Source organism: Engystomops pustulosus, chromosome 6 (assembly GCF_040894005.1).
Source record: "Engystomops pustulosus chromosome 6, aEngPut4.maternal, whole genome shotgun sequence".
Lineage (NCBI taxonomy): Eukaryota > Metazoa > Chordata > Amphibia > Anura > Leptodactylidae > Engystomops > Engystomops pustulosus.
The window spans coordinates 149,007,339-149,030,910 of record NC_092416.1 but is presented as its reverse complement, the minus strand read 5'-3'; the positions used below and the strand labels follow the sequence as shown (position 1 = coordinate 149,030,910).

The following is a 23,572-nucleotide window of genomic DNA, read 5'->3' as shown; positions in this document are numbered from 1 at the left end:
TATGGAAAACTGAAATGCTTTTCTTTTCACACCCATCAGCCAGACCACCGATAACATGAACGCTTGTCCCTGTGGAGCATGTGTTATGTTCTTCATAGGGACAATGGAATCATTTCCCACCAGAAACCTTTGGTGCTGGTTTATCTTCTCTAACAAATCTCTAAGGATAAAGGATTAGGCATGTTCAAAGTCTACATCCCTGATCCTTTTTTTAACCATGGTAGTTTTACACCTATATAATGATTGGGTTGGGGAGATATCTAATGCATATGTTTACTTTACATATGATCCTAGAAGATTCTGAAAATGTATACTCACGTATCACATGTCTATCTTTCCTGCAGAGTTCTGTTGGGAGTTTCTCCCAGCGGCTATGGTTGGGTGTCAGTGCCAGCGCACTTAGTCTTTACAAGCAGGGAGAAGTGGATGCCTTTGAAAACATTCAATACAGTCAGATCACATCGTTTGGCGTTTCGGACAACTCCACTTTTAAAGTGTCAGTGGGAGAGAAGGAAATGATCTTCGAAACCTCCAAGGTGAGATGATAGTTTACTTTGTTTTTTTGTATCCCTGTGTATAGTCAGTACCTTATGCAAGGCCAATGAAAAGAGTGGCAGGTTTCAAGAGAGAAGGAATACAATGAATACTGGGGCTAATTTAAGAAACCCCTTCAATAGTTGTGTGAAAAAATAATTAAGATCTTATGTGGCTGATTATTACAAGTTATATGTAGTGTCATGAGTTAAGTTTTAGAAGCCTGGTCGGTCCCCGCCTTAAGAACACCCGACTTACATACGACTCCTAGTTACAAATGGACCTCTGGATGTTGGTAATTTACTGTACTTTAGCCTTAGGCTACAATAATCATCTATACAAGTTATCAAAGTTGTCTGCAATGAAGCTTTATTGTTAATCCTGGTTCTTATGACAACCCAACATTTTTTAAAATCCAATTGTCACAGAGACCAAATAATTTTGCTGAGGTTACAATTATAAAATATAAAGTTCCGACTTACATACAAATTCCGCTTAAGTACAAAAATAAAGAACCGATCATGTACGTAACCCGGGGACTGCCTGTATTGGGTAATACAATACCTGTTTTCTGCACAGTTAGGCCAGATACCCACAAACCAATTGTCAAATCATTGGTCAGTGGAAAAAATGACAATTTTGGTCCGAGTTTGATCTGATTTTAAGTTGTAGTTCTGTCCGGCTATTTGTTTTGTTTTGTAGTCCTAGTTAGATTTTCACGGCTCTGAGCTACTTCCTTGAAACACTTGAGCCACACTAGGATGGCCTTTAAGTGCCATTTTTTCACACGCCCATTGACTACAAGGATCTCTCCAAAGATCTTTTTATACCTAGGCCTGTGACCAGGACAGGGGGGCATCCTCTAGAGGAGAGGCGATTCTACCATGGGTCTTTTTCCGGCCTTACATACTATAATACTACAATGGGCAGGTGTCACACACAACTCATGTAGACTCGGAGAGTACTTGTATGAGAAAATCGTTTGTGGGCAAGGGACCCAATGCTGTAGTTTGTCACCTTCTTTCTATAAGGCTTTAAATGAAGTGACAAATCATCTTTATTAGTTTGAAACTGTCTATAAGATTATTGATTTACCCGGTATTGCAGCCTACTTCTGTTTAGACTTCAATACCAGTCACAGCCCAGTGGGATGGAAAAGTTTCCCATATGGGATAAGCATATACATGGATTTTCAGTCATGTGATTAACATGTTGTCTTTGTTTTCTGCTTCCAGGTCGATGAGATCACTCAGCTTATTAACACGTACCTCACCTGCATCAGTAATGGACCTCCGCATCCTGGTGAAAGCAGCAGCAGTTCTTCTGAAGACCCGAGCCAGCTGGTCTGACCTGTGCCATCTCACTATCTGGGTCACCACATCACAAGCCCTACACAGAGCACTTCAAAGACTATTTGCTAACACCCCTGGGCTGAATACAGTCAACACAGAGGAATGCTCTGCTTTGTAACCTGTACACACATAGATCCACATGTCTAGGCCTTTTATGTTAAAAAACCAAAAACTAGCATATGTTCAGCTTCCATCACGTACCGCCTCTCTTATACTTATCATCCACCCTGGTGCATGTTCATAGACCACACTGCATCTATCAATATTCTCAACCAGGACATTATCACCTTCATATTTATTGGCAAAAAAAAAAAAAAAATTTGTTTTAAGGCAGGTAACCCCAATGTTTTTGTTATTTTATATTTTCTCAGTTTGAAAAAGAAGTCATGTTTTTGTTATTGTACAAACTGTGCTTTATATAAGGGAAAAATCTAAGTTTATGTTACAAAAGCACTTTAGTCATCAATGATATTTCTACTTTTTAGTGTAAATGATCTTTGGTACAACAATTGTCTAAAAAAAATGTACAAAAGCAAAATTAGATTAGATAGTATATGCCGCAAATGCCTGATAATTGGGGGTCCCTACTATTGGAATAAAGCGGGGTTCACTGCTTACTGATTCTCGCCCACCACAGTCTGTATACAGTGTATCTATGAATGCCTGAGAGAATTCATTAAAAATAATTAAAGAAATTGGCCACTTTACCTCATGGCTTTTTTAATGTGTGGGGCAGGATATTTGGTAATTTACCAATACACATCTATTAATAGTTCTGCTCTGCTTTCTTAATATGTGAAGTGAAGCCTCCACAATAATAAGCCTCCTGTCTTTTACCTCATCAGTCAGACATTCCTGTCCATAAAATGGCCGCAGATGGAGGGTCTCATGATCTCTCTCTGTCCATGAACAATCACCTAGCCAGGACCTTATGACAGTATTCATAAATAAAAGATTAAGGTGATTGCTCATGGACAGATAGAGATCACATGATCATCCATATGCAACCAAATGTTGGACAGGGTTGTCTGGCTGATGAGGTAAAAGATAGGAGAGTTCATTCTTGAGGTAATGTGGTCAACCCCTTTAAAGGATCATAGCTGCAGAGGTTTTGTCTTGGGGGCACAGCTGTAGAGTCTGGTAATGCGGCCTACCATTGCTTTAGGGGCCTGAAGATGCCAGTAAAGTTACACAGAGATGATGCAGGTCAAATTCTAAGCTTTTCTCAAGTTCCTTCAACTCTGTGGGGCCCCATAATCTCCTGGGTCCTAATCAATTACATGGGTTGCATTAGGTCACTCATTAAAGTAAGGGAGATTGAGCTGCAATTCCATATACAACCCATGGACAAAAGAGATGTTCCCATTATGTAGTAAACCACGTTATGGCAATCATTTACTACCCGTAAAGCAATATAATCACAGCAGAATACGTATAGAGCTACAAACACGTCATGTAATAGTATAACAGTACAGACTGTTCTAAGACATTCCCTTCAAGACCAGGAATAGTTCACTCCCACCACCAGGACATGAGGTGACAGTAAACCTAACCAGAGATTGTCAGGATTAGGCAGGATTCACAGAAAGATCATTCAAGTTGCATCCACAAGTCATGGACAATATACATGTTTGCAGTCTGCCCGAATGTGGGGGATGCATCACCAGTGGGTCCCAGAATATGGACGAAATTGGGATAAAATAGTGTACATCATCGTAGCATCCACTACCATGAGAACACATGCGGTTGCAGTCCACGCTACATAAAGAGCATAAGACCAAAAATAAGAGTGTCCATGTGGAGAAGGTCTGACATTGCTTATGTAGCCATAATTCTATTCTCATTGCAATACATTGGAGTATTAAAATGTAAAACTAACAATTTGCTGCAATGACTAATTTGCTTCAGCCCAAATCACTGTGTTGCAGGTTTTCAATACAGCATTACCTTGTCGCCACAGTAAACCACCACGTCTTAGCCACAAGCAACTTTTGTTTCACGTGGCCCTGGCAGGGGTGTAACTTGAAGGGGTGCAGAGTGTCTGGTCTTTTCAATTGCGTTTCAAAACGAGTTGAGATGCCATGTGTGAACGCGGCCTAGTTCACCTGTATTACCTGCCTTATGAGTAGCTGTTTGTACCATTAGTATTTTCTTCTATTTGCCAAGTTTACTTTTCGTCAAAGTTTTGTAAGCTGCAGGCAGCACCTCCCCCTCTTCCACGTGTGGTAGATGATATGACATTTATCTCAAAATGCTTCGTGGAAAGTATTGAAATGTGTTTTTTAATTACCCAAATTGTAAATTGATAAATTGACTGTGGTTGGACACATAGGAGTTGTTGAGGATAACCCCAGTCTAGGAGGGGGTGACTTTTCACCTTATGGAGACTTAGGAGTCTAATATTACAGGAAATTCCCTCATCCGGGAGAAAGAGACACCTCACAAGCCTATACTATGGGGGACCAGTAACACTATTATATGTGTAATAGTGAGGCACACAACTACACAGCCTGGTACTGAGGTGTCATGTAGAGGACAATCATGTGTCATCCCTGTAAATCACCTGACAGGAATGACTGCCACCGGCTGACAGGAGATTGTGTATTATATCCGTTTGCCTGCGGTTTCTCCCCTTTTGCACTGTTTTCCAATGCCTTGCCGGCTGTGCAAATGCCGAAAATTGTCAACCGAAGAGACTTGCCATTTTCAAGATACATGTTCTTTAAAAATATTCTGTTTTTATAATAAAAAAAATTGAGAAATAAAGTTGAATTCTTGCTTTTTTTTTTGATGGCCTTTGTTCATATATTTCATATTTACATAGCAGGGAAAATAAGTATTTACAGATCTACAGATTTGGCCCCATACAAAGAAGGGAGAGGTCTGAAATTTTTATCACAGGAACTCTTCAACTGAGACAAAAAGAAAAATCAAAATTATAGCCAGTATCCAGTATATAGCCAGCCTGCAGATTGCCAAGCACATAAAAAAAAAAAAAAAAAAACTTACATACTAACCTTCCGGCGTCCCCGATGCTCGTCGCAGCTCCTCTTCTGTCTTCTTCCAGCTGTAACAGCCGGTAGAGACGCGTCCATGCGATCTGCCAGCAGGCCGGTCTGTGCATACTATGCGACGAGCATTGGGGACACCGGAAGGTGAGTTGGTCATTTTTTTTGACTCGTGTATAAGCCGAGGTGAGATTTTTCTGCAGATTTTTTGTATATATGGTAATTAATGTGCATTTTAGTGCATAAAATAAGTATTTAATATAATAGAAAAACAGAACGTCAAAGGGGTTGGCCATTTCACCTTCCTAATGTGTGTATTATGTGTGAATGGCTTTTCGTTGCTTTTCCTCATGTTTTCGGTAATGTGTGGGGGGCAGGATATTTTGGTAATTTACCAATATACATCTAAATATAGTTCTGCTCTGCTTTATTGATATGTAATGTGAAGCCTCCTGTCTTTTACCTCATCAGCCAGACATTCCTGTCTATAAAATGATAGTATTCATGAATATAAGATTTATGTCCTGGCAGGGCAAATGTTCATGGACAGATAGAGATCACATGACCCTCCATCTGCCGCCATGTTATGGACAGGAATGTCTGGCTGATGAGGTAAAAGACAGGAGGCTTCACTTTACATATCAAGAAAGCAGAGCAGAACTGGATGTATATTGGTAAAACACATGACAGAAGGAAAAGCATAGCTCCCAACTTCTGGACTAGAGAGCAATAAAAAGCCCTTCCTTTTTTTTTTTATTAAGCCACGCCCATTGTCACACCCCCAAACATCGCTTAAACTCAACCATAATAGCCCAGACATAGTAGAATGCCCCCTTCCTGTTGCCCCCGCCTAAGGACATATATAATACCCATGATGCAACTCAGCAACATAGAAACCTTCCCCCCCCCTTAATTTTATCCTCCCTTTACTTTAGTTCTCCCACTTTTATTTATCTCCCCATACTTTAAAGAGAACCCGTCATGCAAAATAACCCCCCTAAACTAAATATATTTTCATAAACTGCCATTAGAGAGCATTGCATCTATCCCTTCATTGTCCCTCTACATGCCTGTAACCCTAAGCAATGAGGTCCTAAAGCTGTATGCAAATGACCTGTGAAATGTCCAATGAAGCATTAGCATATTCAAGCTGTCCACTCTATTCATGAGTGGGAGGCACAGCCACACCCCCAGTGCATGACTGACAGCCTGTATAATGGGGTGAGGCTGCATAATGATGTGCTTCCTGGTGCTGGTGGCCACGCCCCCTGCAGCCTGTGTGTGCATGTGTGTGTGTATAGGAGAGATACAGCAGCTCCAGGCAGCCATGTTACAGCAGAACATGTCAGATTCATGTGTAGCTGATGTCTGTGTCTCTCACCTGTATATTAGGAGGATGCAGCATGTCAGCAGATGACATACACACACTAGCAATCCTTTACTATACATTACACACAGACATGAGCAGGGGGAGGAGAGGGGAGGGGAGGGGTAACATCACTGCCTCTGACCATGTGACCAGCCTCATTTACATAATAAAGAAAAGATGATTTTACAATGAATAATGTATGAAATAACTAGATAAAGGCTGGGATGGGATCCTTGTGAGCTGCTCCAACAGGTAGAGGTGACAGGACTAGTGGCAGAGACCTGATGACAGGTGTCCTTTAAATGCCCTGGTTTTCTGTACTCCTGCTCCCTCCCTACCATCCTCCCTTAGGCTACATTTACACATACGTGTGATCGTTCGGCTATAGCCCTGGCCAGCACACATCGGTGCGGTGGAGAGGAGCATGCCCTAAAGACGGGGAAAGATGGGTATTAAAAAAAAACAAAAAAAAAAACCTTTCCCCGGTCCCCCCACAGTCCTGCTTCTCTTCTGCCGGGCCCAGAGAGGACTCGACGGTGGGGCCAGCCAGGGGTGGAGCTACCACCTCATTATCATGATGGAAGACCCATCTACGTTTTCAGGGAAGGCGTTTGTTAGCCAAAATCTCATGGTCCTATTCTTCCTTCAATATGGCGCAGAGTTCCTGCCCTGTTTGCAGAAAAGCCCCCACAAAGTAAGATTTATTGTATGAACTATCGTTTATGTCATTGGTTGACAATGGGACTACTAATACCTCCTTGTAGGGTCTTCCCAATGTATACTACACAGTCATGTTTTATATCATATCATATATATTTTCACTTATTGTATTATATACACACATAATATGCCCTAAATCTGCCAAGCAGGCTTACTGGAATATATTTCAGGAACAAAAGCTGGAGAACAAATATAACTTTCTGTTGATCTCCAGGACGGCTGCCAGCAATTCTCTTCCAAGAACCAGGCAGTGGGAGTAATGAGAGCCAGATCAGACAAGCCGGGGCTGCAACCTGCTGCGACACTGGGGAGTCAAGAGACGAAACAACATGGTTTAAAGGGAACCTGTCAGCAGAAATTGACCCAATAAACTAGTGCCAGTATGTTGTCGAGCAGCTTTTCACTTTCCATATCGTGTCTCTTGCCTTGCACCGCATGGTGGAATAATCCAGAAAATCCACTTTGCAGTGAGATGTAAATTTGTTGTATAAAGTCGCAGAGGAGGTGAACTCAGCACGGAAGTCAAGCTCTCCCTGTCTCATAGTAACTTCTCTGCTGTGACCAACATCACGTTGCTGCTGACAGTTTCCTTTTAAGAGAGATCCAGTGGAAGTGTCTTCACACTAAAAGGGCCATTAAATGTCCTGCTTAGGCCCCGCTCACAAGTGGTGATTGCTTTGCATTTCAGGACAATAAAAATTGTGCAGTTTCAAGACAAAAAAGAAAACCTCTTCAGTGCAGTTATTAACTTACAAAGTTCAAACTCCATACAAATAATCATGTCCTAATGAGCCGAGCCCTGGCCGTAGAGGGGCCACCCTGTGAAGAAATATCAGATCTTTCTTTAGAAGGGAAAGGGTTAATCCCATCTATATCTGACACACGATATCTTAGGAATAGGTCACTTTGTTTACAGGATAACTAGTAGAAGAATGATGACCCCCACCCCCAAAAAATAAGTCACTGACTCCAGCCCTGGAACAGCTCCCAAACCATGAGATAACTGGACAAAAGGCAAACAAGTGATTTATAGGAATCTTATTTAATAAGAATAATTCTACGATTGCAGACAATGAGAAGACAAAAGTTTTGAAAATACGGCTTTTTCCAGGCAGACCTCGAGAGCACACATTTTACGTACAAATATATAAGCATCACGCGCTATACGCTTTCCAAGTATAAAGGACACTTTACTGATGGCATCGGATTCAAGACGGAGACCGGGGGACCTGAACGTGGTCATGCATAAAAGATGAAGACTAATAGTCTAGCTCTACTCTGCTATATCCATAGTAAGCCACGTTACCTACCTTTCCTAGGAAGAGATTCTCATGGTTTCCTCCAATGGGATCCCCTTGTAGTAAGTTTTGTAATATATAGGCCTAACATAGGACCTCTAAAAAAAATAGGTCCTGCACTTTGTGCAACAAGTTATTGTTATATCTTCCTAGTATTAATAGAATTACAATATAACATTGTTGTTGCCTGTAGTCACCACTAGAAGGACCATCTGACTTCACAACAATTTATACTGTATGCATAGTGCTTCCTCTAGTGGTGGCTAAAGGTAATCAGGATTTCATCATCAATTATGAATCTTAATCATGAAGTAGAAGGCAAGTAGCTCATCCTGGACTAGTGACATGGCAAGGCAAAAAAGCAATTGAGTCATGCAATAAGAACTGTAGTAAATGATGGTCAGAGGTGTATAAAATTTAATGTAACCCTTTGGGGAAAAAAAAGTTTGTAAAGCGCCAGTGGTTCTTACTGTAGATCAAAAGCAGGACCAAAGACGGATTCAGACGACAAATCAGTCTGTTTCAAGGATTAACCACAGTGCCGGGTGGGACGCCAACATCAGGGTGACATAATACAAGGTGTCCCTTCTATCAGGGAGTCCTTGTAACATATGTCACTATGATGCAACGAGTCCCTTCCCTGGCACTTTGGTCGGGTCATGAATCACGGATCGCCTGTAGTCATCTGAAACTGATGCAGTACCAGATACATCCTAATGACAAGAGTGGCGCTGTTGCTTTTTTTCTTTCATGATCTTCTTTAACCCCTTTAACAATCAACTCTGGAGGCTCAGCTTAGATAAATAACCATGTGAGTTGGAGAGGTTTATAAGAAACAGATTTACAAATACCGACCTTTGTATATTGGATGGTGGTAAAGGTAGTACTTCAAGTGCGGGGGGTTCCATATTATGTATAGTCAATGGTACAGGTGGATGTGCAACAAAAACTAAACATGAAAACTGTCTGCAACTTCTCATGCTGTGCCATGAAATGACCCAGACTCCCGTATATATGAAGAGTCTATATATACCCTGCTTACAGATCATCCATCAAGGTTGGGGATTTCTCCACCTTTTCATGAACGGTTAATTCCTGAAAACGCACTGGGGTCAGGTCTGCCTGGATAGCCGGATCATTACATCATATACCATGAATAAGCATGAGCTGGTTTCATCATACAAGACGACATGGAGGTGTGAAGCTCTGTATATTGCTGCAGTTTCATCAGGTGCCTCTGCAGGCGCTCTAGAGAGCAGTAACCAGAATATGCTGCCCCCTGGTGACACAAGGTGGTTAGTGGGGATGGGAATACATTCTTACATACAGGTGCTCCCCCCCACCTTCTGTGCTGTGCTCCAATTGTAGTGCTGCCATGTCCTTACTGTCACCGCTCACTTATCCTGAGTACCCCATGAAATGTAATCTGGACGGGTGGCGGCGTGGTACTCGTCTATCAGCTGCTGGACAATCTCTCTAGAGTTATCCAACTCGTCAAAGTTCTCCTTGAAGATGTCCTCTTTACGGAACTGCTCCAGGAAGGCCTCGCGTTTCCTCAGCTTGTCGTACTGCCGGCACGTCCTCTCAAAGAGCTGGAGAAAGGGAGAAGGGAACGGACAGCTCATATAGCTTTACTGTGTCAGTCTTTACTGATCTTGCATTACATTTACAAATCAGGACGCTATAAGTGCAAGCCAGACAACCGTAAAGATAAAGAATAGCTCCTTCAAGGGAACCCAGGGCCACATTGTACCCCATTAAATGACAAGTCCCCTCAGGAAGGGGATTATATGTCCTTTCTAGAATTCCCTCTTATGTGAAAAAAGGGGATCACCTCCAAAGTCATATTCAAATTAGCAGAGAAGAGTCATATTTTGGCTAAGATGAGTTTAGAGATTGCAGGGTTATCCAGTCAGCCCTGTCTTCTGTTCTATAGTATCTAGAAACATGGTTCTGGTGTCATATTATAAATAAATGCTTTATTTTTATTTGATTTTTAAAATAATATAAAATCCAAAGCTATTTAAAAAAAAACAACAAAAAAACACATGCAAATTAGCAGAGAAGAGTCATATTTTGCCCAAAATGAGTTTAGAGGCTACAGAGGGAAGCATCAATCCCAGTCAGCCCCATCTTCTGTTCTATAGTATCTAGAAATATGCTTGGGGGATCATACTAAATGTATATGCGTTATATTTATTTGATTTTAAAATTATATGAAATACAAAGTTATAAAAAAAAAATTGAATTTCATCTTTCAGATTGTATCAGGCTTGATGTACTGTGAGCTCCCTATTCTTATCATCAATATGACACTTGCTTCTACATACTATATAAATGAAGATAGGGGCTTCTGAAGTAACACTCCCCCTGCAGCCTCTAAACCTGACTCATCTTGTGCAAATATGACTCTTCTCTGCTCATGACTTTGAAGGAGATTTTATTTTTTCAATTATAGGTAAACAGAGGACATTTCACATAAAAGAGGGAATTCTACAAAGGACATTTCATACTCTACGTGAAGGGACTGGTAATTTCGTAGGGTAAAATCTGGTGGCAGGTTTCCTTTAAGATATAATCCTGCACCAGCATATTAGTATGAATGACATATTTTACATGTTACGCATTGAAAGGCCGATGGCTTCTGTCCTAGAGTCACATTCATAATTACATTTTTTTTCAGCTTTGCTATGGTGCTAAATATAGCATGGAGACAATGGTGTGGCCCGCAGCGGAAATACTCGGAGCTGGAGCGGCTGGACTGTTATTGGTTTCCTGGAGATGAATATTAGGGTGGGTGTAAGGGAGGCTCACATCTGCATTGCAGCACTGGAGACACAACCCTGAGACTTTACAGCTATCTATTGGCATTTGGAAAATGACATTTCAAGGATGCGAGGAAAAGCAATGCTGCTTAAAGGAACACCGGCGCCACCTACAGGTCGATTTACTCATTTCCAACACTGAACATACGGAACTTTCACCCAGGCGACTAAAATATTAATGAATGATCCTTATTGTGGGGTGGGGCGCAAGTCCACCAATCTGCTGTTTGAAATGCTATCGGCCATGCAGCCAATGAACGTGTTCCAATCACTTTCAAGTGAATGGAGTTGAGCTGCAATACCAGGCACAGCCACTACAAATGTGCTTGGTAAGGATTAAGGGGTCTCTTTATATAGGCGATTGTGAGGTTCTCACTTACTGGAACCCTATGAATCTGATATCAAAGACCTATCCTTGCATGTTTGTGCCAGGAAAGCTATTTAAATGTGAACTTGTGCACTGGGTTACTAAAGACTACAATGTATACAACTATGCACAGTTACACAGATAGACCTATAGATTAATATTACTATACACACTACCTGTTACAATGGATGCATCAGGCAGGATGTTCAGCAGATGCAATCCGTCTCCTCGCTACAGAGAACGGAGGAGACATAGCACACACAGAAGTAAATAGCCTTCATCGTATTGATCAGACCGATGTGCTGATCCTGCCCTCTTTTCTTTCCCTGACCCGACTATAACATTATCAAAGCCCAGAGAGAAGTTGAGGGGTGTGAAGGGAAAGGGTTATGGATGATAAAAGATTCTTTATTAAACTGACAAGGTGCAGGGGGAGGAGGTGCACTGTGTGTGGGAATATGAGAGCAGACATGACCGAGCTGCTGCTCCTCTGCTGCTCTGAGAGTGTAGACAGAGCAGACATGACCGAGCTGCTGCTCCTCTGCTGCTCTGAGAGTGTAGACAGAGCAGACATGACCGAGCTGCTGCTCCTCTGCTGCTCTGAGAGTGTAGACAGAGCAGACATGACCGAGCTGCTGCTCCTCTGCTGCTCTGAGAGTGTAGACAGAGCAGACATGACCGAGCTGCTGCTCCTCTGCTGCTCTGAGAGTGTAGACAGAGCAGACATGACCGAGCTGCTGCTCCTCTGCTGCTCTGAGAGTGTAGACAGAGCAGACATGACCGAGCTGCTGCTCCTCTGCTGCTCTGAGAGTGTAGACAGAGCAGACATGACCGAGCTGCTGCTCCTCTGCTGCTCTGAGAGTGTAGACAGAGCAGACATGACCGAGCTGCTGCTCCTCTGCTGCTCTGAGAGTGTAGACAGAGCAGACATGACCGAGCTGCTGCCCCTCTGCTGCTCTGAGAGTGTAGACAGAGCAGACATGACCGAGCTGCTGCCGCTTCCTGTAATTACTGAGAAGACACCAGAACTAACTATGCATAGCCCCACCTCCTCACCCTTCTGTGACCCCTCAGTCCATACACTGCATCTCCTGTTTAAAGAGGACCTGTCACCTCTAATATGGCACTAGGTGCTGAATACTAAAATAAGCTATCTCAGATGTAGCAGTGTCACACTGCTAGCGTTATCAGAAACCTCCGATAACGCTAGCAGACACTGCCGTGCTGTAAACTAGAAACGGCGGACTGTACTGCCTCCACCCACTCCATAGGCCGGCGGTGACTGCCTAGCGTCATCCGGCAGTCACTGCCCCTAATCCCGCCCCCTCATGAGTACGCTGGACCGCTTCCAGTGTACATCGTGGCAGTGTCTGCTAGCATTATCAGAGGTTTCCAAGAATGCTGGCAGTGTAACACTGCTGGGACTGTTGTAGCACTAGGAGCGGCTTACTTTAGTAATCGGCTCCTAGTGCCGTTTTTACAGACGACAGGTCCTCTATGGATCATTATTAGCAACCAGAATACCAAGCTGATGGGGGAGGACTGAGACAGGATGATAGCAGAGAAACAGCTGCATTAAGGCAATGTATATTGGAAAAATGTTAGTTTTCAGCTATTGCATCTAAAGCAAAACTTTACAGTAACACTTTCTATGTAAAATTTCATATTCTCCCTCACATCGAATAGTGCCTGCTGCCCTCTAGTGATGAAGAGGCAGTCCCCGGGTTACATACAAGATAGGGTCTGTAGGTTTGTTCTTAAGGTGAATTTGTATGCAAGTCGGAACTGTATTTTCTAGCATTATAATCCCAGCCAGAACTTTTTTGGTCTCTGTGACAATTGGATTTTAAAAATGTTGGGTTGTCATAAGAACCAGGATTAACAATAAAGCTTCATTACAGACACCTGTGATAACTGTTATAGCTGATTATTGTAGCCTAGGACTAAAGTACAGTAAATTACAGTAACTAGGGGTCGTATGCAAGTCGAGTGTTCTTAAGTAGGGGACCGCCTGTACCAATCTCTGACACTATGGGTTACGCCCTGCACAATAGAGATTTTAGACATAGCCTCCCATTACTTACGGATGAGATGTTGGTATGATTGGCCATCATAAGTCCGCTGACCCGATGTGCAGATGGAAGGTATGGGGACTTCCTTGACAGAGCCACTTGTATGCTGGCAGGGCCCCAAGGGATAAAATTGGCCAATTTTCGTTCTCTGATTCTCTGCAAACTCTTGTGCACCTACAAAAAATAAATAAATATTAGAACAGCATATGAATACACTCTTAAGACCAAAAGAACATAACAAAGTAATAGATTTATTTCTGCTGCACACATATACAGACACATGCTACATAAAGTACAAATATACAAATGTGCATTATGGTCTCTGCGTCCCCACTGCCCTATACACTACAACCACTTCTAAATAAAGTTTTCATCAAACAGTAATTAGCATTTTCCATTGGGTACACCGCTGTGACATCACAGACGGGGCCCCTCTTGGCCAGGCACGCCGCTGTGACATCACAGACGGGGCCCCTCTTGGCCAGGCACGCCGCTGTGACATCACAGACGGGGCCCCTCTTGGCCAGGCACGCCGCTGTGACATCACAGACGGGGCCCCTCTTGGCCAGGCACGCCGCTGTGACATCACAGACGGGGCCCCTCTTGGCCAGGCACGCCGCTGTGACATCACAGACGGGGGGCCTTCTTGGCCAGGCACGCCGCTGTGACATCACAGACGGGGGGCCTTCTTGGCCAGGCACGCCGCTGTGACATCACAGACGGGGGGCCTTCTTGGCCAGGCACGCCGCTGTGACATCACAGACGGGGGGCCTTCTTGGCCAGGCACGCCGCTGTGACATCACAGACGGGGGGGGGCCTTCTTGGCCAGGCACGCCGCTGTGACATCACAGACGGGGGGGGGCCTTCTTGGCCAGGCACGCCGCTGTGACATCACAGACGGGGGGGGGCCTTCTTGGCCAGGCACGCCGCTGTGACATCACAGACGGGGGGCCTTCTTGGCCAGGCACGCCGCTGTGACATCACAGACGGGGGGCCTTCTTGGCCAGGCACGCCGCTGTGACATCACAGACGGGGGGCCTTCTTGGCCAGGCACGCCGCTGTGACATCACAGACGGGGGGCCTTCTTGGCCAGGCACGCCGCTGTGACATCACAGACGGGGGGCCTTCTTGGCCAGGCACGCCGCTGTGACATCACAGACGGGGGGCCTTCTTGGCCAGGCACGCCACTGTGACATCACAGATGGGGCCCTTCTTGGCCAGGCACCCAACTATTACAAACAGTTGGCATTATTTTTTTCAGGTTAGTTACTCTGCCATCACAGGTGGCTTTGTTTGGGAAGCCGCCTAGACATGGCAGGTGGGCTAATGTGACATCACAGTTGATGTGTTGCTGTGACAACATAAAATGGTATAGAAAAATCCACTTACCTGAGTAGGATCCACCTCTCCTTGAATGATATTCAGTATTGCTATGTAACAATGATTAGTCTGCCTGTCCCGGCCTGTGGACACCATGACGTTCTTGGGTTGTAGTAATCTCCTCATGACATCCAGTACCGTGGTCTTCCGCACACTGGCCACCTATAGACATAACCACCGACAAGCAGTCAGACACCATCTAATGATTTTCCTCAATCAACTTCCTTCTTAGATTGTATTACAGGATAATATCACCAAAGACAATAAGTTAAATTACTAGAATACAAATCTATATAGCAGGCAAGCGCATGCGTGCACATAAGGAAATGGTATATTTCTATAGAATATTTCTGATTTTACAGGAACCATATTATTTTCTTAACTTAATACTTCGGCCAGAGCACACAGGAAGATGGAGTAGTAAGAAGGTCAATCTAATAGAGTGGAAAATCAATAGTCACACAGATGTACCCGCTTATAATCCATTAGGCTTTTAGATCGGCTTCTCCTAGGAATATCCTTTATGAATGCAGGGAGTAAAATATGGATTTAATGATGCACAGATACAGACACACAAGAGAGTGACCGCACAGATGAAACACACACACAGACAGGGAGAGCAGATGATGGATGGGATGCACCAGTCATCTACTCTCTATCCAGGCATCCGATATACAGCTAGCTGGAGCAGTCTGGGCTCATCTGTATCCCTGCTCCTGCTCTATGTGCTTCTGAAGTCAGATAAGACTGCATGTACAATCTACCCAGATCCTCCTCTAAGACATGCGGTCTGTATATAGGACACCAAGTGCAATTTGCTCTGCTCCTCTGGTTCTATAACATGCTGGCTGCGGATAAGACATTCTAAATAAACTACTCAGCTCCTCTTGCTATATAGCATGCTACCTACAGATAGGACACTATTTCCCATCACTTTCTGCTTTATAACATTGCTGCCTGCAGATAAACAACTCCTTTAAAATAAAAAAAATTAAAAAAGACAGCTGTAGAATATAACCGATTATATATTAACAGTATCTGTATTTCTGTGGTTCTCCTAAACTTACCGACTGGTCCGTGGTCAGCGGGGTGTATCCAGTCATAAGGAAGTGAAGACGTGGCGTGGGGATGAGAGAAGCGATCAAACCAATCAAATCATTGTTCATATAGCCTGGATAGCGAAGGGTGGTGGTACTGGCCGACATTATGGTGGAAACCTGTACAAACACAATCTGCCATGTTATCCTGCTGGTCCTGTACCCAAAATATCGCCTGTCGGTAGTGAGCAAGAGGATCCAATTTGCTATTAAGATAGTTTTCAGTACATTGGATTTCTTCCACTTACATAAAAATAATCCTACAGCCATGAATCCTCCAGGCTTTTTAATTAAAATTACAACTATAAGTGCTGCTAAAGGGTTTAGCATTGTCAGGTCAGAGCATGGCTGGCACCAACCTGTGCCAATATGATGCGGTCTCACCAAGCATGGCATGTAATGTATAACTGTACAACACAGCAGACAACTGCCTTGTATAGAGTGGGTTCAGCATGCAAGTATTTTCCATGACACACTGTTACATTGCAATCCAAATCACCTGATAAACAAGAATTCGGCACTTGTTGGCTGATCACCAACTTATTTATATAGAACAACTATCTGATCACAGTGGGGGAATTTATTTAGTCTGGCGTTTTCAAGAAAGTCTTAAAATTCCCCCCATAACAGTTTCTGCACCCATGTCCACTAGGAGGCTCTGGCTTCATAGAAGAAGATGCGGGTGCAGTCTCCACCAGACGGACGCTTACGACCCTGCCCGCCCCCTGCTCCAAAGCACCGTGGAGAAGGCATAATAAATAGGTTTGTACTTCTGAAGATAAAATGAACCAAGGCTGAACTGGCAATTCCTCAAACTTTGGAGAAGTAAAATGAGAGATGGGCATTCCGCCTTAATTTTGTTAAACAAGAGTTACAAAATGGAAGCATTTCCTTCTAATATTTTGCCGATATTCACAGCGCATGGATTCTCTGCATAGGCAGGACTCACCAGCTGGTTGATTTGAGAAAAGGACGGATTCTGTATGTGCAGTCTGTCTGTAGCAATTCTATTCAATGCAGTGTTATCCAAAACCACCTAAAATATAGAAAATATATGCATGTTAAAATGCCACCTAGATGCTAAATTATCATAAATGTAATTATCAGAACACCACCTCATGTAGCTTTGTAAGGAACAGTCAATGTTAAAAGTCTATAATATGGAAACGATTGCCACAAGGCCATGGAAATTTGGCGCATTATTCCCAAATTTGTTCTAAGGCCATTTATTTTTCTGTACTCATGTACTGCCTCCTTTAATGGTTTTGTTGGGCCAAAAAATCTTAATGATCTATTCATTAAAGGGGATGTCCGAGACCTGTCAAAAATACAAAAGGTGGCCGGGAGGGGGCTGCTTAAAAAAAATAAAGATGTACTTGCCTTCCGGCATCCTCCGGGTATCCTGCGCTCCTGTTGCTCCGGGCCGGGCGCCACATAAACAAACATGGCTGCGGGAGCAATGCTTCCGGACGGACCCGACAACCATCTGTCACGCATATACAATGCTGTGAATAGGGACGGGTGGGCGTGGCTGGCCACGGCCTGCAGCTAAGTCCAGCACTGCTGCCGTGGCCACATTTGTTTACATTGCGCATGGACTGTAGCAACAGCAGAGTGGGACACCCATAGGGCACCGAAAGGAAAGTACATGCTTATTTTTTTAAGCAGCCCCCTCCCGGCCACCGTTTGGTTTTTTTTTTATAAGTCTCGGACAACCCCTTTAAGTAGAAAATTAATGAAAGCGCTCCTACTGAAGCAAATCACTGCTCTCAGTGGGCGATTTGTCTACAGGTTCAGGTTTTCTGTTGCAATTTTTGATTATAATAGGTGAGAACAAATAATTAATAATTCTTTTCACTCCACTTCCGTTTTGGACATCACAAACTGCATTTGAAAACTATGTGGCCGCTCCCTTACTATGCACCTAAGACCGTGCCAACACCACACAGACAGGTCACCCTACCACACAGTCCGCATTCTGTGTCAGTCTCTTTAAAGTTAAGAGGGAATTGTAGGGCTGGACAACAACATCGCTCATTTCATCCTGGTTTGGGAAGACAGAGTAAGTCTGGACCAGCTTCTTGGGATACCTGGCATAAATAAATGAACAGATGATTAAATTCTTTAATAATTAAACATAATGAACTATTAATAACTACATATGGCTTGCGGCGGGGGATGGTTACATAGAACAGAAACCTAAAAAGAGGTAAATGAGAACGGCTGTGGCTTTTCAGCAAAATCTATCCCACTACATTTAGACTTCTGCTAAATACAAGGTCAGCCATATCCATCAATATAGAGGATATCTGACAATAATGAGAAATTTAGGCCTAAATTCGCCATGCGAATTAGATCAAAGTAATACGTAGGCTCAGCCCCATTTCATTTCATGGATCCACTCCATGGAGATGAATGGAGTAGTGGTGGACCTGCTATCCTTTTCACACAGGGACATTGGGGCTCTTGTTTTTGTGACCATTGACTCTCCTAATGTCGCACATACACCTATCAGTTTGTATAACTGTATTTATGTATATTATACATTATACATACACAATTGTATATACTGTACTAGATCACCCCCATCAAGAAGTGTCAAGATTTCCATATTTGCTACATCTCAAATCTGCTACAGATTCACAATAGACATCATCCCTATACATCAAAATCAATCTACAGCATGCCCTTGATTATGCGTTGATTGGGTTCTCAAAACCACATCCGAATGTATTATACTGTAATTGGTTGTAAATCTACAGTGTGGATTCCGCACCACAAATCCAGAAGATCCAAATAGAGACTAATATATGATAGCAGGCCTGGTATGTTAAAACATAGTAGTGTATGCAAATATGTGCCACAACCCGATACCTACCTGTCATTTAATCTTTCCAATAGATAAGATCCTAAACCAGAACCAGTACCGCCAGCAATGGAATGGCACAGGACAAATCCCTATAACAAAACACAAGGCGAGCCATTAACCTTGTGGCATCTATTATTGAGTCACCACATCCATACATGTAAAGCATCATAGTTACAGGAAGTATTCAGACCCCTTAAAGAACATCTACCACCACAGTTAGGAGTGGTAGACTGTCTCCAAATGGATGCTCATCTCCTTAGGTCCCCCTCCTGCTAGAATGCTCCAGGCGATCTTCTAGAATGAAATATTAACTTTGCATAAATTTTATAAGTCGATATTTCATTATAGAAGACGGCCCAGAGCATGCCAACAGGAGTACCCCATCAACCCTAATGTAACAAGTATCCATTTGGGGACAGTCTACTTCCCCTAAATGTGGTGGTAGATGTCCTTAGAAGGAAACCTACCATCACGGTTCCACCTAATAAGGTAGAGCCGATGACAGGTTCCTCTAATCTAGTGTATGCTTTATTTAGCTATAACTGTAGTGGCGCAGAACTTAATAAATGTTTTATTTGATGTACATGAGGCTATTTGATGTATTAAGAGGCTATGGAGCCGCCGGCTCCAGAGCTACTGTGTATGCGCGGAACTCCGGCTTTTCACATTGCATGTCGGAGCACATGAGAATCATTATGTCTAAGGAACTGCTCAAGGAGCTCAGAATTGTGGCAAGGCACCAATCTGGCATAGGTTAAAAAAGAATTTCTGCAGCACTCAAGGTTCCCAAGAGTACAGTGGCCTCCATAATCCTTAAGTGTAAGAAATTTGGGATGATCACAACTCTTCCTTGACCTGGCCGAGAAAACTAAGCAATCATAGGAGAAGAGTCTAGATGAGATAGATAAAGAAAAATCCCAAGATCCCAAGAGGTTGAGCTCCAGAGATGCAGTAGGGAGATGGGAGAAAGTTACACAAAGTCAACTATCACTGCATTTTTAACTTTGAGCACAAAATTTTGTGCAATAAAAAAAAGTGAAAAATTAAAAGTGGTCTGAAGAATTTCTGTACCCACTGTACATTTGATGCTAGGAGCCACTGTAAATCTCGAGACCACGATGTTGTACCATAATCTTTATTACATTTCAGTGGTGAAGAAGGAGTTAGTTTTTTCTGTCCAGACCACAGCACAGTGTTCAGTTAATGAAACTTCCGAAAAGCTATCCCATCTGCTCCCATATCTACTCACCTCCAAACTATCGCTGCCATCAGCTTCTCGATCAATGATGTCAAAAATATCTTCATGGATTTTCTCACCCTACAAAAGATTTACAGTTTTTCCCATTATGGAGTATATGCAGGCAAGGTGCAATTACACGTGTAAGAAACAGTTCGTGATGTTATCCACCTATGTAAATACTAGTATAAATTCACAAGAAAGAATAAATAAGCACTTGCCAAAACAAAGAAAAAAGAGCAGATAACACATAAGAGGAGGAAGATGCTAGATGAAAGTCAGAGCTGCTATTACTGTGTGAATAGGTGGTGATCCAGTTAATGGGTCAGGGCTCTCACCTGGGAAAATCCGCTGGCCCAGTTGTTCCCAGCTCCTCCACCATGCTCAGACAGGTAGATGTTCTCAGGGTTGTAGAGGTTGGCATACGGAGAGTTTAATATGGAGTGTATGACTCTTGGCTCCAGGTCCAGCAGCACAGCACGAGGGATATAGTGCTCATCATCAGCCTAAAACATGGAAAGGTTAAGGTCAATGATAAGTGTGTATAGAGGAGATAGATCTTTAGGTTATGATACAGACATTTCTGTAACTACAGATACACATATGGGACCTCCCATGGCTTAGTGTTAAGAAGTCATTGAGATGCAAATATTGAAGCTTATATACCTAGAGGAAACTAAGCAGTGAAATATATAATGTTTTCTATGCCACAAGATCTGATAACAGGCTACTAGCCCAGTACTACAGCATGTAAGTCCACATCTACCATTATGTCTCAGATGTAGCCCAACTTATTGTGGGAACCAGTGTAAAGTCTTCTTCTATTTAGCTTCTGAACATTCACTAATATCTGATACATAGAAAAAGGGAGATGAGAGATCCATGAGATACAAATAACACACAACACTCTCAGCTCTGCTATATCAACCTTATCTAATCTATAGCTTGTAAAGTAAGGCTGCAAAGATAGGTCCTATCTTTCCCCGTGTTACGGCCCATACGCCATGCATTACTATGGAGAGGAGTCACCCCTCTTCCTCTACATGGCACCGGACCTATGCCTGTTCAGCGGGCACACGTTTGTGTGCATGCAGCCTAATTCTGTGGACACTGCTGCTTGCCGGCAGGAAGTGTCTGGGATGGTTTTGTAATGCAAAAGGGGAAGGGGATGAAGGCAGACAGCACACTGCAGTGTGCAGATAAGAGAAGCTATTCATGAGAAGAATATGCCCTGCCCAACCATAGTCAGAAAATTTACAATCGGATCCCGTGGCAACCAAAACTGTGTACACCAGGACTGATAGAGACAGGTTGGAATTATATCTGTGAAATTTCAGAAATTAGAGAATTTTGTTATATGTAAGAATCTTGTATTTGTGGGAATATCCTTTTAATGCAATGATACCTGCAGTGCTAGAAATGGCCATGCACTTACCTGATAGAAGAAAACATCCTTCCGGTCTGTGCCTTCAGTTGCAAATTCTTCCACAATCCCTTCGGGGCTGATGCCATGCTCCGCACACAGCTGCTTCCAGAACTCAAACCCAACTGTTACAGGATAGAAAGAGGAGGATTCCTATTACTAACACTGAAAGGGGAACGTACCTGGTTGTAATAACCGGTCATGCTTTCACAGAGCTGCACAATTGATGTCCAGTTATTGGTTGAGAAACTTCTATTGTTTCTGGCGGTAAAGAGGATGGTAACAATTTATTATTTCACTGTTCGACCTTAGAGAAACGTTACATATGGCTTGGCTTGGTTCCCTCAAAGATACAGGCTAGAGACACAGGTCAGTCTGTGAATCACAGAGTGACCTCAGTGCAGAGGATGGATGATACAAGGAGTCCCTGATCCATGCACTGTATTATACAGGACTATGATGCAAGGAGTCCCATCTTCTGCACTGCAATTTATAGACCACCCTATGGTTGCGTTTTTTGGCCCTTAGTTTGCTTGCAAAAGTGGAGGGTAGAAATTCTAAATAGAGGTAGCAGGGCATATGAATGACCATCACACATTTAAATGAAATCCACCATCAAAAACAAATGTGCTAAACCCAGGGCAATGTGACTGTGGTAATCTTATAATTGTAATCCATCCAATTTAAAATTATGCTAATGAGTCAGAAAGGCTGCTGTTGCTTCAGAAGCTGTTACACTGTGCAGGTGCACCCCCCTCCCCCTCTGTGTGCTGAAAACTCTTCTGCTGCAGTGAGATTAAATCAGGCAGAGAAGAGGGTGTGCTGATGGAGCAGAGGGGGAGACAGTGTAACAGTCTGTGAAGCTATAGCACTGAGGAGCTCTGTTGACACAGCCAGATCCCTTCTGTATCATTAGCGTAATTTTAAAAGTTGATTTTAGAATGAAGGTCATGGATAACAAATATAAGAAGATTACCACAGTCACGGTGCCTGGATCTATAAGTAAATGCTTCTGGTTTACCATGCTGGATTTTGTTAGTAGATTTCGTTTAAAAGATTAGATTAGATTTAGCCTTTCTTCCAGCATTCTCACGCATCAGGATGAAGACAGCTCCTATCTTAGGGTAGTGGTCATAGCAGGTTACTACAGATCATCTGAACAAGCACTAAGTTGCAGGGACTTGGCCACTATGCAAAGATCAGAGTTGTTTCATTCATTCATGCTGCTGAGAACGGATTTGTGGGGGTCCTTGGTGTCAGATCCCAAAGAAAACGGATATAAATAACCTGTCCTTATTTTTAGCTGGGATAACCCCCTTTGGTTGTACAGTGAGAAAGTGGAAGCTCAGGATCACCTTGATTAGTAGGACACTGGAGAAGACCCCCACGGTGAGACCACCTTTACCAGTGATTGTCAATACTAAGCAGGTGACAGGTGACAACCCTATAGCAGAACATACCGTGCCTGGTACCATTAGATGTATTCAGGCCGGATCTGACCATCCCATGATCAATGGCCCCACCGAATAACTGTGACCACGTAGTGGGGGGAACTAAGTGCATTTTACCCACAATAATCAGTTTGCATTTTTTTAACCCAAAAACCATATCACTAAAATGTCATGACTGAATACAAAAATAATAACCAAAACTGAGCTCATAATACATGCACACACACATGCACGCCTGGACTACTCGTATTTAACCCTTGATAGCACAATACCTGCTTTAGCCCCTGTTCACACTCATATGATGACATGTATTGGGAGCTGTAATAACACTATAATAAAGCAGTACTCACTCTGGTTCCCGCACTGGCCGAGCTGTAACGTGATGATCTCCCGGGGCATGGTGGTGCTGGTGCTGCTCAGCTCTTCTCCCGCCTCACCGCCCCGCGCACTCACTCTCTAACGGCGGCTCTACGTCACTGTACGGAAAAAACAAAGCGACAGGAACTACACCAAGGAATCCGCCATGTTTGATTTGACAGCCGAATACTGACGTCATTGTACGGAAAAAGT

At 43.2% G+C, this 23,572-nt stretch overlaps 2 protein-coding genes across 2 annotated transcripts in view; one reads left to right on the top strand and one right to left on the bottom strand.

The window, feature by feature from the left end:
* PLEKHH3 (pleckstrin homology, MyTH4 and FERM domain containing H3) overlaps window positions 1–4,658 on the top strand; it is a 42,225-nt gene extending 37,567 nt beyond the window's left edge. The window contains exons 12-13 of the mRNA XM_072111741.1: window positions 345–536; window positions 1,770–4,658. Coding sequence (XP_071967842.1) covers window positions 345–536; window positions 1,770–1,883 — 306 coding nt within the window. The 3' untranslated portion in view covers window positions 1,884–4,658. The remainder of the gene's footprint in view (window positions 1–344; window positions 537–1,769) is intronic.
* Window positions 4,659–8,006: 3,348 nt separating this feature from the next.
* Window positions 8,007–23,550, bottom strand: TUBG1 (tubulin gamma 1). The gene is made up of 11 exons (XM_072111740.1): window positions 23,353–23,550; window positions 21,564–21,676; window positions 20,467–20,634; window positions 20,141–20,209; window positions 18,901–18,980; window positions 17,986–18,112; window positions 16,972–17,058; window positions 15,993–16,142; window positions 14,935–15,087; window positions 13,558–13,719; window positions 8,007–9,873 (listed from the first exon to the last, which is right to left on the bottom strand). The coding sequence occupies exons 1-11, from the start codon at window positions 23,399–23,401 to the stop codon at window positions 9,676–9,678; spliced, it is 1,356 nt and encodes a 451-aa protein (XP_071967841.1). The 5' UTR covers window positions 23,402–23,550; the 3' UTR covers window positions 8,007–9,675.
* Window positions 23,551–23,572: the final 22 nt, after the last annotated feature.